General features: G+C 38.4%; 1 protein-coding gene across 1 annotated transcript in view; it reads right to left on the bottom strand.

The window, feature by feature from the left end:
- The window catches only part of DCDC2 (doublecortin domain containing 2), a 152,940-nt gene that overhangs the window by 103,326 nt on the left and 34,881 nt on the right, over nt 1-14,733 (bottom strand). Inside the window, exons 4-5 of the mRNA XM_029243996.1 lie at nt 3,349-3,425; nt 3,085-3,216 (exon numbers count right to left, since the gene is read on the bottom strand). Coding sequence (XP_029099829.1) covers nt 3,085-3,216; nt 3,349-3,425 — 209 coding nt within the window. The remainder of the gene's footprint in view (nt 1-3,084; nt 3,217-3,348; nt 3,426-14,733) is intronic.

Genomic DNA, 14,733 nt, shown 5'->3' on the forward strand with positions numbered 1-14,733 from the left:
TTTTTTTGCGGTACGCGGGCCTCTCACTGTTGTGGCCTCTCCCGTTGTGGAGCACAGGCTCCGGACGCGCAGGCTCAGCGGCCATGGCTCACGGGCCCAGCCGCTCCGCGGCATGTGGGATCTTCCCGGACCGGGGCACGAACCCGTGTCCCCCGCATTGGCAGGCAGACTCTCAACCACTGCGCCACCAGGGAAGCCCAGTAGTTAACTTTTATAGCTAGAAATTAAAAGGCAGCCAAGCTGTGACTCTGGAAACAGCCAAAATTTGACTGGTTTCCTCAACAGGTAGGTAAAAGATACTGAATAAATTCTAGCCTGTGATTTGAGCCTTCTTTTATATGACTCTTGTTGACCTGCTTTCTTACTGTGCTACAAAGCACAAGAATCATAAACAAGGAGTTGAAGCAATTTGTGTGGGATGTTTTTGATATATATACTGATACACAGGGAGGGTCCAACCGTTCCTGCTCTGTTCTGTTAAGGGAGGGTAGGCGTGTCCCAAGTGAGCAGCAACCAAATCTCATTCATGTCTGGCATTACGGTAAGAATTAAGCCTCTCCAAGTATTCAGGTGTTCAGGGGACATATAACTATATTCTTATTTCTGTATTTGTTCTGGAATGTATTTTATTTCTATGTATCAATTTGTTCATATCAATATATGTATGAATAGGTGTATCTGGGCATGCAATTGTGTGTATGTATCTTTGTGTGGTTCATATTATTTATGGAGTGGGTTTACATCTATGTATGTGTCAAAAGACAAAACTATATATCTTTTAAAAAATATCAGTGTATAACTGTTGAGATCTGCCTTTACTCCTGATGCCAAAATGAAGTCCAAAAGGATCAAAGGTTTAAATGAAATTTAAAAGTTGAAAGACTGAAACATGGGAGAATATTTTTATAATCTCAGAGTGAAGAAGCCCTAAGCTAATCATAGAACCTAATGATCATAATGAAAGATTGAAAATTTGACTGCATCAAAATTCATCATATCTGTGTGCAAAAAGAAACATAAAGAGTTATAAAAATACAAATTGGAAACATATTTAAATATGAAAACATATTTAAAACTCATATATGAGAAAGGGCTAATTTCTGTAATATATAAAGAGTCCCTATAAATCAATAAAATAAATGTGCAAGGGCCATGAGAGAGATATATTCATATTCATATGTAATAAATATGTTCATTCATATATAATGGGAGATAAATGTATGGCATTTATTTACAGACTAGCTTGGTAGTTAACAGCACAGGCTCTGGAGCAGACTGCCTACTAGGTTTGAATTCCAGCCCTTCTACTCGTTACCTGAATAATCTTGGGCAAGTAAATTTCCCCCTCTATGTCTCATGTTTCATGTCTATTAAAAGAGAATAATAGAACTAGTCACCTCATAAGGTTGATGAGTTAATTAAGTTAAAAATGTAAAACACTTGGAATAATGACTCGCACACAAGAAATGATCAGTGATGTTGTTGTTGTTGTAGTATATTAAATAAATAAAATTCAAGAAACAATGAAATACTACTTTTACCAAGACAAAATGTTTGTTAGTTTTATAGTATAGATGAGAGCATGAAAAACAGGCCCTCTCATGCACTCTTGGTAAATTAGTACAGACTCTTTGGAAGACAGTTGGCTGTATCTATCAAAATTCAATAGCATTCACCACTTGATACAGCAATTCAACTTCTACACTTTCATCTCTTAATAAACTCTGCTTAGATACAAAAATATGTACTGTAATAGCAAAAGGCTGAAAATGACCGAAATTTCCATCAAGAGGAGACTGTTAAATAGATTAAGGTACACCCATAAAATGGAATATTTTGTAATCGTTAAACACAATAAGATAGACCTATTTGTGCTGATAAGAAAACTGTCCAAGATTTTTTGTTACAGGGAAAAAAGCAAGGTGTATTTACATATTTATTCATATGTGTGTGTGTTCCCATTTGTGTTTCCATGAATTCCAGTTTCCATCCTGCAATGATGCAGAAAAGTACTGGAAAGAAAGACTGGGGAACCTGAGGTGGGAGAAATCGTTTTTATTTATATTTTTGTCCTATTTGAATTTTTTACCGCATGTGAAGTATTACACTTTCAATTAAAACAATTATATTTAAAATCACAATGGTTGTGAAACTATATATACTAATGTATGTAAATATGCATACATTAATCTGTACCCACATTTAACTGAAAAACGTACAACCATCTGAGAGCTTATTTTACCCTATATGTTTATTGTGTTCTCTACCAGTGGAGTATGTTAGAGAGACTGGGTGAGGATAATATTCAAGAATAACTACCAGAAAACTCTTCACTGGATTTCAAATATTTGTGTGTCACATATTATATATAATCTCTGTACATGTCTATATTATGTGTAACCTTCCCACCTATGAGATAATAAATAAGTGAGCCTCCATCAAGGTATAGTTTCATAGGCTTCACAACTTAAAAGCCATGACTTTAATCTTCACTTAAATATTAGAACTTGAGAAAAATGTTTTTGATTTCTCAAGTTTAGGCAACCCCACTTAATCATCCTCTCTAACTTGCCTCCTTCCTAAACCCACTAATACCTCCTGATGTCTGATTTTTTTACCTGAGGCAAATAATTTCGACCATCAGATAATTATAAATATCTCCTAAAGAAAAGGACAGTTATTTAAGAGTCAAGAAGCTGGCTCACTCAAAAAAAAAAAAAAAAAGTCCTTCTCAAATAAAGCAATGCTGATGCTTGCCTATTCGCTGTAAATCAAAAGAAAAAAATAGTTAATATTTGTTGATGTGCTCTATGTGCCAAAGAATATATAAACAGTTAATATTTGTTGAGAAGTTACTATGTGCCAAGTACTGTTCTAAGCTCTTTATACAGATTAACTCCTTCCTAAAACAACTCTACAAGGTATGAACAATTATATACCCATTTTACAGATAGAGAAACTAAGGCATATACAGCCTAACTGGTGAGCTGAAATTCAAATCTAGGGGCCAGTGACTCCAGAGCCTCTTGGGAATTTCCTCAGCAATTCTGAAACCCATCCACTTGCAAGATTAATTTGACATACCTGTGGACAGCCCCACTCCTCAGAGTTATTTTTTCCGTGACCATTTGTAGTACATGATCCCACTGATTCAAGGCTTTTCTAGGGATGAGGAGTCTAGAAGCTGGGTTTATAAGGTCTCCATTTGCAATCAAGCTGGAAAAAAAGAAAAGCCAGTGAGCCAAACCGTTTGACACAGTTATGCCTTTAAAACTACAAAATAAATCCCAGCCCAAAAGGAAACCACCACCTCAATTTTAACTCAAAATGTAAAGGGCTCCAACTTACAAGATAGCGCAGGGTTCCAGAAGCGGTTTTCTAAAGCGAGCTGACACATTGATCCTGCTGTGGATTACTGGTTTTACCTTCAAAAGCAAAGAAATACAAATCACCGAGCTTATGAAATACAAAGCACCGAGTGCTTTTTTATTTTTCCCCCTATGAGGAAAAATTACAGGTTTCCAGGGAACTGGCTGAGACCTGTGCTGCCTTTGTTAAAACCTTGCTTTTTTTCCACTTACAAAAACACTCTGGGCTCACCCTCTATAGATGGCATGTTGCCTTAACAGAGCTCCAAAGAAAAATTTCACTTAAGCCCTGGGCATACTGCTCATGGTCTGTGCCAACAACAGAAACTGTTGAGCTATTATGAGAATTTTAAGGCAACTTTTTTAAGCAATTACTTTCTGTAAAACAAAAATAAAATAATCCTATAAAATCTTGAACTCCCAAGTGTCCTCCCCCTCCAGCCACAACATAGTGTTTGGTCATCTCCCCTCATCCGCCTGCTGCCTAGAGTTTCTGGGTCCCCACCAGGCACTTGACCCCATTCTAGTTTCTTGAGACTGACTTCATCAACTTTTCTCGACTTCACTTCTTCCTCTAACCACCAGCCAGACTCTGACCACCACCCTCCATTCCCGAACCCCTTGCATCTGGGTAGGTCTGGTCATCTTTCCGGCTCCTTTTGCTTCCAGGGTCCAGGCTGTTGTACCGAGAACCACATGGCCCCTCGGGCACCTTGGCCTGAGACAAGGCTTTGGCATCGGCCAACCCTGTCCTCCTCCCAAATCAACTACTTCTTACATTTCCCACAGTGAACTGTCCAAATCCCTACCTTTCATCCTAAATCCTAAAATCACACTCCAGGCACGCTCACTCTGTTTCCCTCCAAACTTCAAGAAAATAAAGGCCAACAGGCATGAAGGCTTTCAACCTCCCTTCCCTCCATAACCCACTTCATCTACATCTTCACCACTTTTCTCCTTTGCTGCCTGTCTCAGGAGAAGGATCCTTATCCCTTTACAAAGCTAAGCCCCCATCTTGATTTTATCCCCTGCTGCCTCTACTTGCTCCATTAAACAGCTAGGACCCTTCACCCCCATCTGGTGTCTTCAATTTCTCCCTTGACACTTTGGCCCTTTCTCTCCTCTTCATCATTCCTCTTCCTAATTCCTCCCACCCTATCCTCTCCTCAGTCTTCTGCTATCTGGTTTCCACTGAAAGATATATCCCAACTCTTAAGCTTGGCCTAACAAGGACCCCCATGACCAACCACTGCTTCCGTGGTTCCCTCATCTCCCACTAACAGTCCTTCCTCCCCAGCCCCTAGTTGTGACTTTAGGTCAAACCAGCCTACCTTCCTCCATTAATCATCAAAACTATGCCCTGAATAAGTACTTACTATTTAACCCCATTTTACAAATGAAGAAACTGGAGCTTAATTAATTAATTTGCCTAAAATCACACATACTAAGGGGCAGGGTTGTCCATACAAGTGAACCACTATTTGCTTTGCACTTTGGTAGTTATTCTAGAGGTAAATATTAACCCTAAATAATTTATGGGGCTCTCTCTTCAATCAAATTATGCCATTTTGAGAAGAACAAGCGGTAGAATTCTTCTTGACTCTCCAGTGCCTAAAACAACACTTGGCAATGCCTGCTAGTTGAACAATAAATGTTTATTGAAATTTAATTAAAAGAGACTCTAATTTAGAGTAAAAAATTTTTAATCAATCACAATAAATTTTTTTTGCATTTTAAACCCAGAGATTCTTGGCCCTAAGCTAATATTTGCAGTGATGTTGACTTTTAAAAAAAAAAAAGTTTAACAGATAATATATGCACCTGACCAATATTCAAGTGGTAAAATGGAGCATACAGTGAAAAGGAAGAATCTTTCCCATTCCTGTCCCCCAACCACAAAGCTGCAACCAGAATTAGCAATATTCATTCAAAGGCGGCCTATACCTACATATACATATTGTCTTATGTGAACATTTTATACATGTAATTTTTAAACACAGGGATAACTTGCTGTACCCATTCTCCTGCACCTTGCTTTTTTCATTTAACAATTACCATGGCAGTTGTTCCATGCTGGTAGTTACAGTAAGGGTTGCTTCATTCTTTGTAATAGCTGTGTATATTCCACACCATGGATGTGCCGTAATTTATTTAACCTGTCCCTCAGTGACAATCCTGTTGGTTGTTTCTAAATTTTGCTGTTGCAAATAATGCCATGATAGGTTTCCTCGTAAATATCTATTTGCATAAATATGTAAGCATTTCTGTAGAATAAATTATTAGAATTGAGAATTTGCTGAAATAAAGAAGAGGCAGTTTTTTCAGTTTAATGGCATGTATTGCAAGCTTACTCTTGATTAATCCCAAGGGTCCCTTGATTTATTTAGTTCATACTATAGCATAAGAAAATAGATTCGATTTCCAAGGAATAAAGTTTTGTGGCCAGGGTTGTAGTTTATAGCACCTTGGATGAGTACAAATCCCTCTCCCAGCAGATTTGCTTCTTCTTAAGGCTTAGCTTGTTTAACTGCAAATGAGTCTTTGCCTGTGTGAAGGACAGGCCTTTCTGATTCTGCATCTATGCTGATAGTATCTGCTTCGTGAAATCCTCCCCACCTCTTAATACTGACTCCCTGGCCACTGAACTTAAAGCTTCTGCCACATGCCTGGTTCTCTATTGCCCTTCCCTGCCTTTTTGTTTTTTTTAATAGCACTTACCATCATCTATCATATTGTACATTTTACTTATCTGGTTTTTAATTTATTGTCCCTACTGTTACTTTGTAGTTACCCTCAATATTAACTAGTAATGTACTGAGCACATACGTCATACCAAATGTTATTTTTTCAAATGTCTTTCCTTCCAACCTTGATTGCTTAATACCCTGTTAGATTGCTGAATTAAAGATGAAGGTGAATACATTAGACAAACAAATAACTTGGAAACTCCTGTTGAGCTGCCTGATATATGCTATTTTTCTTTAGCACATACATGTCTATAGTTATTATATACAGAAATTCACAAATAGATGATTTTTTAAATAATTATATAACTTTATTCTGAGTCTGTAAGTTGTTGCTTGAATTAAATTAAACCATCTGTCTTGAATAAGTTGTTTTCCTCATTCAGTATGACAAAAATACTCTCCAAATGTTCATGATTAACCAGCTGAACTGAAGATTAATCCTAAATATATATTTCTTCGAGTCATTTTAGTTAAAATAACTAAATCAGCCTGTTCCCAGATATACTAATAAAAGAATTTGAAAAAATAATCCAAGTAATATGTTTGAACTGAAAAAAAAATGTAAGACCATTGTATAAAACAATTAGGACTTTTGAGGGGAAAAAATACCATTTTTCATTAAAAATGCATTTTTCTAATTGGCGCTTTTTTTTTTAATAAATTTATTTTTGGCTGCATTGGGTCTTCATTGCTGTGCACGGGCTTTCTCTAGTTGCAGCGAGCGGGGGCTGCTCTTCGTTGTGGTGCACAGGCTCTAGGCGCACGGGCTTCAGTAGTTGTGGAACACGGGCTCAGTGGTTGTGGCTCGTGGGATCTAGAGCGCAGGCTCAGTAGTTGTGGCACACGGGCTTAGTTGCTCCGCAGCATGTGGGATCTTCCCGGACCAGGGCTCAAACCCATGTCCCCTGCATTGGCAGGCGGATTCTCAACCACTGTGCCACCGGGAAGCCCTCTAACTGGCATTTTAAATAATAACTTAAATCACAAAATAATTAAACAAATCAACTACATATAAGGGGAGCTTTCCCAGAGCCCTTATCAGAGATTAAGTGTTGGTCACTTGGTGCTAATCTAGAGACACTGTAGCTTAGATATGGGAAACATAATAATCAATTAGAATATATTTTTAAAACACGTACATTTTCTTATTAGGCTGTACACTTTCCCTTGCCCTTTGAAAATAAATAATGTTTGAAATATGAGAATAATGTGAAGTAGCAACACACCTGGTTATGGAGGGATGGACCCCAAAGGATTGAGTATGAGGTACTCCCACTCAGACCCCTGTATACCAGGAATGTCTTGCTGGTGAGCATCCTGACCAGTGTTAGGTGTAATCTGTGACTATGGAACCAAATCAACTGAAAAGGCATCAATGCAAAACTCGAACATTCATTGTGGACTCAGCAGAGATCATACTCCCGGTTGGCTTTGTCAGTGAGTGAGGGAACCACCGCCAGGAAAAGCAGAACATGCTTATAGCTGACCTCTAACCTTGATTCTGCACTGGGTTCAACGTTGTCTTGGAAAACCCAGTTTGTTTGGATATTGAGAAGTAGGTTAGCCTGGTGAATCAGAAAGGAGTCACTCCCTGAGTAGAAATTAGACAGCTGGATGGATAGATAGATAGATTAAATATTTGGCTAACATTTTTCTTGGAAATATTTCAAAGTCAAAGAGGGCAAAAGTGACTTAAGCATGTTCACTCTGCTAGAATGGGATGAGCCAGGTCTTTGAATATAAATCACATGCACCTTTCAATATATCACTCTGCCTCTGGTATCTTATTTAGATTGTGTTTATGTCACAGATGGCTATACCAAAAAACAAACAAACAAACAAAACCCAACAACAAACAAAAAAAAGTTATGTGAATTTGACAAGTCTAAGTATATAATTTAACTCAAGTTCACAAATTCCACGTGACACTTGGACAATATCACAGCTGGGTCAAATTCAAGGTAAAACCTGCATGACTTAAAAACATGAATTTTTATTTAAAAAAATAAACTCAATGAAACTAAAATTGTTGTTGTGAAAATACATATTTGGATTAATAAGAACAAGACCTACAAACTGAGGAACTGACTAAAGGTCTGAAATTCTGAACTCCAGGACTGATTGCCAATTCAACACCTCACACCTCATTTTCTTGCTCTGTAAAAACAGAGATAATCCTGCTAAACTAGCCCAAAGGGATGCTCCATGAACTAATTAATGAAGTGGCAATACCATTCTCTGGGGCTGCTAAGGCTGAATGCTTCAGGTCTACCTGCCTCAAATCTCAGCACTCACCACCTCTTGAAACCCTAGGCCAAATAAACCAAAGTCGGTCTAAGAACCTGAGGAAATGATGCCTTTAAACGACACCATCATGAAAATCTAATGACCACTGATCTCTTGTAAAAACTCCTGATACATTTTAAAAATTCAATTTTAAATTGCTTTTTTAAAAAAAATCACATGGGCTCCCCTGGTGGCGCAGTGGTTAAGAATCCGCCTGCCAATGCAGGGGACATGGGTTTGAGCCCTGGTCCAGGAAGATCCCACATGCCGCAGAGCAACTAAGCCCATGCGTCACAACTGCTGAGCCCGTGAGCCACAACTACTGAAGCCCGGGTGCCTACAGCCCGTGCTCCACAACAAGAGAAGCCACCGCAACGAGAAACCCGCACACCGCAGCGAAGAGTAGCCCCCTGCTCGCCGCAACTAGAGAAAGCCCACGCACTGCAATGAAGACCCAATGCAGCCAAAAATAAATAAACAAAATAAATAAATTTTTTTTAAAAAATCACGTTTTTGTAACTGTCCATATATGATAGACTTAGGCATTTAGGAAAAAAACATACTGAAGCTACTTATTTGCAAAATATAGCCCAACCTACACAAAGAGCCTTCAACTCTATTTTCCTTCACTGCCTTCAGATGAAGTCCACAGGTCCTGGACTTGGGTATTTGAGATCACATCTGATCTGGCCCCATCTTTTCACACTCTAACCTCATTTCTCACTATTCTATTGCCTACCCTCCACTCATCTGGATATAATTCTCCTCAGAAATTCCATATCATTTTGTCTGAATCTCCATACAACATTTTTCATAGGTATAACATATTCCCCTTATGTTATCAATATTTTCATGGACTGCATCTCTCTTTTATTTTTTTTAGTAACGAGCCTCATCTATAACTCAAAGATCCATTCATGGCACTTTGGCACTTTGGACATAGAATTCACTCAGTAAATACTTTTTTAAAATTGAAGTATAGTTAATTTACAATGCTGTGTTAGTTTCAAGTGTACAGCAAAGTGATTCACAGATCGATCGATAGATAGATACTTTTTCAGATTCCTTTCCATTACAGGTTATTATAAAATATTGAGTATAGTTCCTTGTGCTATACAGTAGGTCCTTGTTGTTTATCTATTTGATATATAGTAGTGTGTGTATGTTAATCCCAAACTCCTAATTTGTTTACCCTCCTCTCCTCTATGGTAACCATAAGTTTGTTTTCTATGTCTGTGAGTCTATTTCTATTTTGTAAATATGTTCATTTGTATCATTTGTTTTTTAGATTTCACATATAAGTGACATCATACGATATTCATCCTTCTCTGTCTGACTTAATATGATAACCACTTAATATGATAATCTCTAGGTCCATCCATGTTGCTGCAAATGGCATTATTTCAGTCTTCTTTATGGCTGAGTAATATTCCATTGTGTCTGTATATGTGTGTGTGTGTGTGTGTGTGTGTGTGTGTATACATCTTCAGTAAATACTTTAATTAAACAAAATTGGGACCAATGTTTTTGAGCACATACCATGCCCAGAATTGTATCAAACACTTTCCACATGTTACCTTGACTTTTTGTAATATCTTTATGTTAGTTATTTTCAAATAAGTTTACAACTGTAAAACACAACAGAATTTATAAAATGCTTTCACACTTATAGTGATGTTTGTTCCTCAAAATAATATTATAAAGTTAGTATTATTCCAGTTGTATAGAAAGGAAAAGATGAGCCTCTCCACCCCTCAAAGTCACACAGTAAGCAAAGAAGCAGTCACATGAGTCCACTTCTGATTCCCAGTGCAGGGTTCATTCCTACTGCTAATGTTGCCCAAGACAGAAATTGGCCACTAGCAGAAATAGTAGGCACATATTTGTACCCATTTAAGTAAGAGCTTTCTTTAATTATATACAACTGAATATCTGTAAACATTTATAAATATAGGCATACCTAGACCACACTTATTCAGTGGTTCCAGTATCTTCTCAAGACCACCCAAGTTCCTCTCCCCTTCACTGCTACCTGCCAACTATTCTTTACATGATCATATCAGTATAATTTATGGAACTCCAATGGAATGAAAACTGAAATCTGTTAACCCCCTGAAATTTTAGAAATTCCAGAAAGGCATGGTGGCTAAATCACCCCAGCCACTGAAATATTTTCATCAGCATTGTTATATAATAATAAAAAATTCCAACCACTCTAACTTCAGCGACAACCTAGTTATAGGAGATGTCTCCAATTGTAATGAACCAGCTGTTTAGAACATTCCCAGAAGGGTCCAGTTCGTTTCTATGAGCTGATGCAACCACTCATCTCTACCTGGGTCCTCCACAGGTCCCTGTGTTGTTGTACCCAGTCCAGGGGCTGATACCCAAAGGAAGGGTTACGGTTCATCTATCAGGTGTGAATTATCATCTCTTATTCAGAGGGTCCTTTTTCTGACAATAATGGATATCTTAGCATCAGTTTGCATATTTGCCTTTTGAACTGTTCTCTAAATGAATGTCTCCCCCTTCACTGAAGTAGGAAAACAAGTCAAAACAAATTCACAAAATGACATGGCTATTCAAAACAGCAAGGTAAAAGATTTCTTTTAAGCTTAAAAGTGACCCAAAAGTTACATGTCATTATACATTTGTCTAAACCCATAGAATATATAACACCACAAGTGAACCCTAATGTAAACTATGGACTGTGGGTGATTAGGATGTGTCAGTGTAGGTTCATTAACTGTAGCAAAGTTACCGCTCTTGTGAGACTATGCATGCCTCGGGGCAAGGGCTATATGGGAGATCTCTGTACCTTCCCCTCAATTTTGCTGTGAACCTAAAACGGCTTTAAAACGTAATGTCTAAAAAAATATTTTTTAACTTTTATAAAAGTAACCCAAAAGATAATATACCCATCATTAGTAATACCTTCCTTGAAAAATTCTTAAGTATTCTTAAGCATATATTTAAATGTGTCCATACTGCTAAATCTTTTTGTCTTAAAAAACAAAATGCCCACTAATTTTCATCAAATTCTGAACCATCAAATCAATTTCCCAGCATACCACAAATTTTTAAACTATTGGCTTTCTGGTTTAATTTTCTCTCTCTTGCACTTTGTGGAATATTTTGAAAGATCAGAAAATCCCAAGCATTCTGAATATATAATGTTAAACCTCACATTTATTAACTTTATTCTAAAATAATTATTTGCAATGGACACTCTATCTTATAGCAAAACTAAACAGGACTTGAGTCATTTTTAAGGCATTCATAAGTCTGCATGGGTTTCCCTAATGCTATGCTGAAGAGAATAACATGACCCTCATAAAGTTAAAAAATAACCAATTAACCCAAGAGAACTCTTAGGAGTAATTACAGAAACCACTACTAACAAGGCATTGAAAAGAAAAAAATTGGGGGGATTGTTTGTCTTTTCTTTAATATTCTTCTTTACTTACTACAACTTGCTCTCTATTTCACCACTGTCATTTTTGTTTGGTTTGTCTTCCCAAGTGGGATTCTGGTTACCGTACCAGTCTAGGCAGTGGAATGTAAAATTTCCACTAAGAATGCAGAGCAGCTGGAAGTGTGTACATAACAATGCAAGATGAAAGGTTACCAATGCCGAGCATGCGGGGGGCAGAGTACAGCCTCCACCTGCATTTAAATAAGTCATTTAGTCCCCAGGATTCCCACTGAAGAATGTGCCAACTGTACAGGATCTAAATGCTGTCTTTCATAAATACTAAGAAAGCTATTAACATGTCAAAGGATGGCAAGAGAAAGTACACTAACGTACTTAGCAACTATTAGTGGTTCAGCACAATGTGCTCAGGGCTCTGTGTGGAGGATTCAGAACTGTGCACGAAGGGCCTCCATTCTCAGTGACTGAGCTTCTGCATAGGGTGGGATGCAGGAGTGAGAGAACCATGTGTGATTAGAAGGTTGGAACTTTCAGTCTTACTTCCCAGACCAATAGGAAGGGAAAAAGAACTGTAGGTTGAATCAATCACCAATGGCCAATGATATAACCAACCATGGCTATGTAATAAAAAAAAACAAAGGACAGGGTTCTGAGAACTTCTGGGTTGGTGAACACATGGAGATTCCGAGAGAGTGGCCAGCTCAGAGGCATGGAAACTCGGTGCCCTTCTCTAGGCATCTTGCCCTATGCATCTCTCCCATCTGGTTATCCTTTTATAACAAACCAGTAATCTAGTAGGTAAAATGTTTCTCTGAGTTCTGAAAGCCACTCTAGCAAACAAAAAGAGGGGGTCACTGGAACCTTTGATCTATAGCTGGGTCTTCAGAAGCACAGGTAACAACCTGGACTTGAGATTAGCAAGTGGGGGCAGGGGGACAGTCTACCTATCTCCAGGTAGATAGTGTCAGAATTGAGTTGAATTGTAGGACACCCAGCTGGTGTCAGAGAACTGCTTGGTGTGTGTGGGGGGGGGGGGGAACCACACATTGTAACTGGAATCAGATTGTTAGGAATATTTTTTGTAATTATAAAATATTAGAAACAATCTAAATGCCCACACATAGGAGAATGGTTGAGAAAAGTATGGTACATCCATACAATGAAGAGCTCTGAAGTTGCAATTAAGAATGAGAATCACCTATATGTAGATTCCCAGGATATACTGGTAAGTGAAAAACAGCAAAGTGCCAAAGGATATCTATAGCGTGGACCCTTCATATAGAAAAGAAAGGAATATAGATATAGAGATAGAGACAGAGGTAGAGATACATATCTGCTGATTTGTGGAAAAAGATAGGATAAAGACAGAAACTAAGGAGAATGGTTTCTTATGGGGAATGGACGAGAACCAGGTATAAAGAATGCAGGACTAGGAACTAAGCAATAGGAATGGGAGTGGGGCAGGGGGTGAGAGACACTTCTCTCAGTATATCTTTTTGTACAGCTTATGACTTTCAGGACATGGCAAATAATTAAAATCAACCACAATGTTGTGTACCCAAAATAGAACATAAACAGGAACAAATGAACCTAACTGTATTATAATAAATAACACAACCACACTGAAAAAGAGGGCAGTCTTCAGTTAGATCCCTTAAACTATAACTTTCTTAATAAATAATATCCTGTAACCTGCCTTCACTAACCAAGCTTGCTATTATTGTTCTTGCAAACTGCACACCTTCCAAGTTTCGCGTAGCTTAGACATACATCACAAGACTTCTTTGACCTCCCCCTATAGATAATACCTCTGACATACAATAACTGTTGCTTAAAATGTTTTTCAGGATCATGGAGCTAGTCTTGCCCAGCTCAAACCTGTCAAGACCACCGACCATTCAATGGGGCCTGTACAAGTGTCCGATGGATGACCTTTTGACATCAGAGGGCCAAAAACTCCACCCTCAGATCATGTTAACACTGCCATTTTCTGAACACGTATCCCATGAAAAAGCATGTTCAGCCTCCGCAGAACACCGATTATTTCACCTTTTTCTTTCCTCCAATCATCTTTCCCCCACACCTCAGACCACCCTGCTCCCTTATCCCATCAATATCCCAAGCCCCTTGCCTTCAGGGAAGTGGATTTGAGATTTGTTCTTGGATCTCCCCCCTTGGCTGCCTTGTGAGTAAAACTTTTCTCTGCTGCAGACCTCAGTGTCTCAGTGTTTGGCTTGCTGTGCACTGGGCAAACGAACCTGGTTCCATAACAAAAGGGATGAGAAAGAAAAAAACTAACCTAAGTAACTTGGGACAATAGTGTCCTTACTGTATACTGGAAAACTAAAGACAAAAAGAACTACACAAATACTGACTCTAGTCAATTAAATGTTTCTCATAGGAGTATGAGGTAGCAATTTTTAAACTATTTTGTAAGTACATTAAAACTGAACAGGGCTTCCCTGGTGGCGCAGTGGTTGAGAGTTCGCCTGCCGATGCAGGGGATACGGGTTTGTGCCCCGGTCCGGGAGGATCCCACATGCCGCGGAGCGGTGAGCCCGCGCATCCGGAGCCTGTGCTCCGCAACGGGAGAGGCCGCAACGGTGAGAGGCCCGCGTACCGCAAAAAAAAAAAAAAAAAAAAAACTGAACAAATACATGAATATACTGTGGATAATGAGAGTGGAGTTTCCCAGTTGAGAGAAGTAAGTTTCATATAAGGAATGGGAAAGGACAGAATGAACCCTGCGCTTCTGGTGTGGAATTGGAGGTATCAGTATGCACTCAGTTTTTTAAATATATATCTGGATATATACACAGATGGATAGATATAGAAATAAATGTAGGTGTGTGTATTTGCATATATACATATATTTTCTAGCTCTGTCTATTGAGAGCCC

The sequence above is a fragment of the Monodon monoceros genome, unplaced genomic scaffold (assembly GCF_005190385.1).
Source record: "Monodon monoceros isolate NGI ecotype Baffin Bay Population unplaced genomic scaffold, NGI_Narwhal_1 Super_Scaffold_3, whole genome shotgun sequence".
Taxonomy (NCBI): domain Eukaryota; kingdom Metazoa; phylum Chordata; class Mammalia; order Artiodactyla; family Monodontidae; genus Monodon; species Monodon monoceros.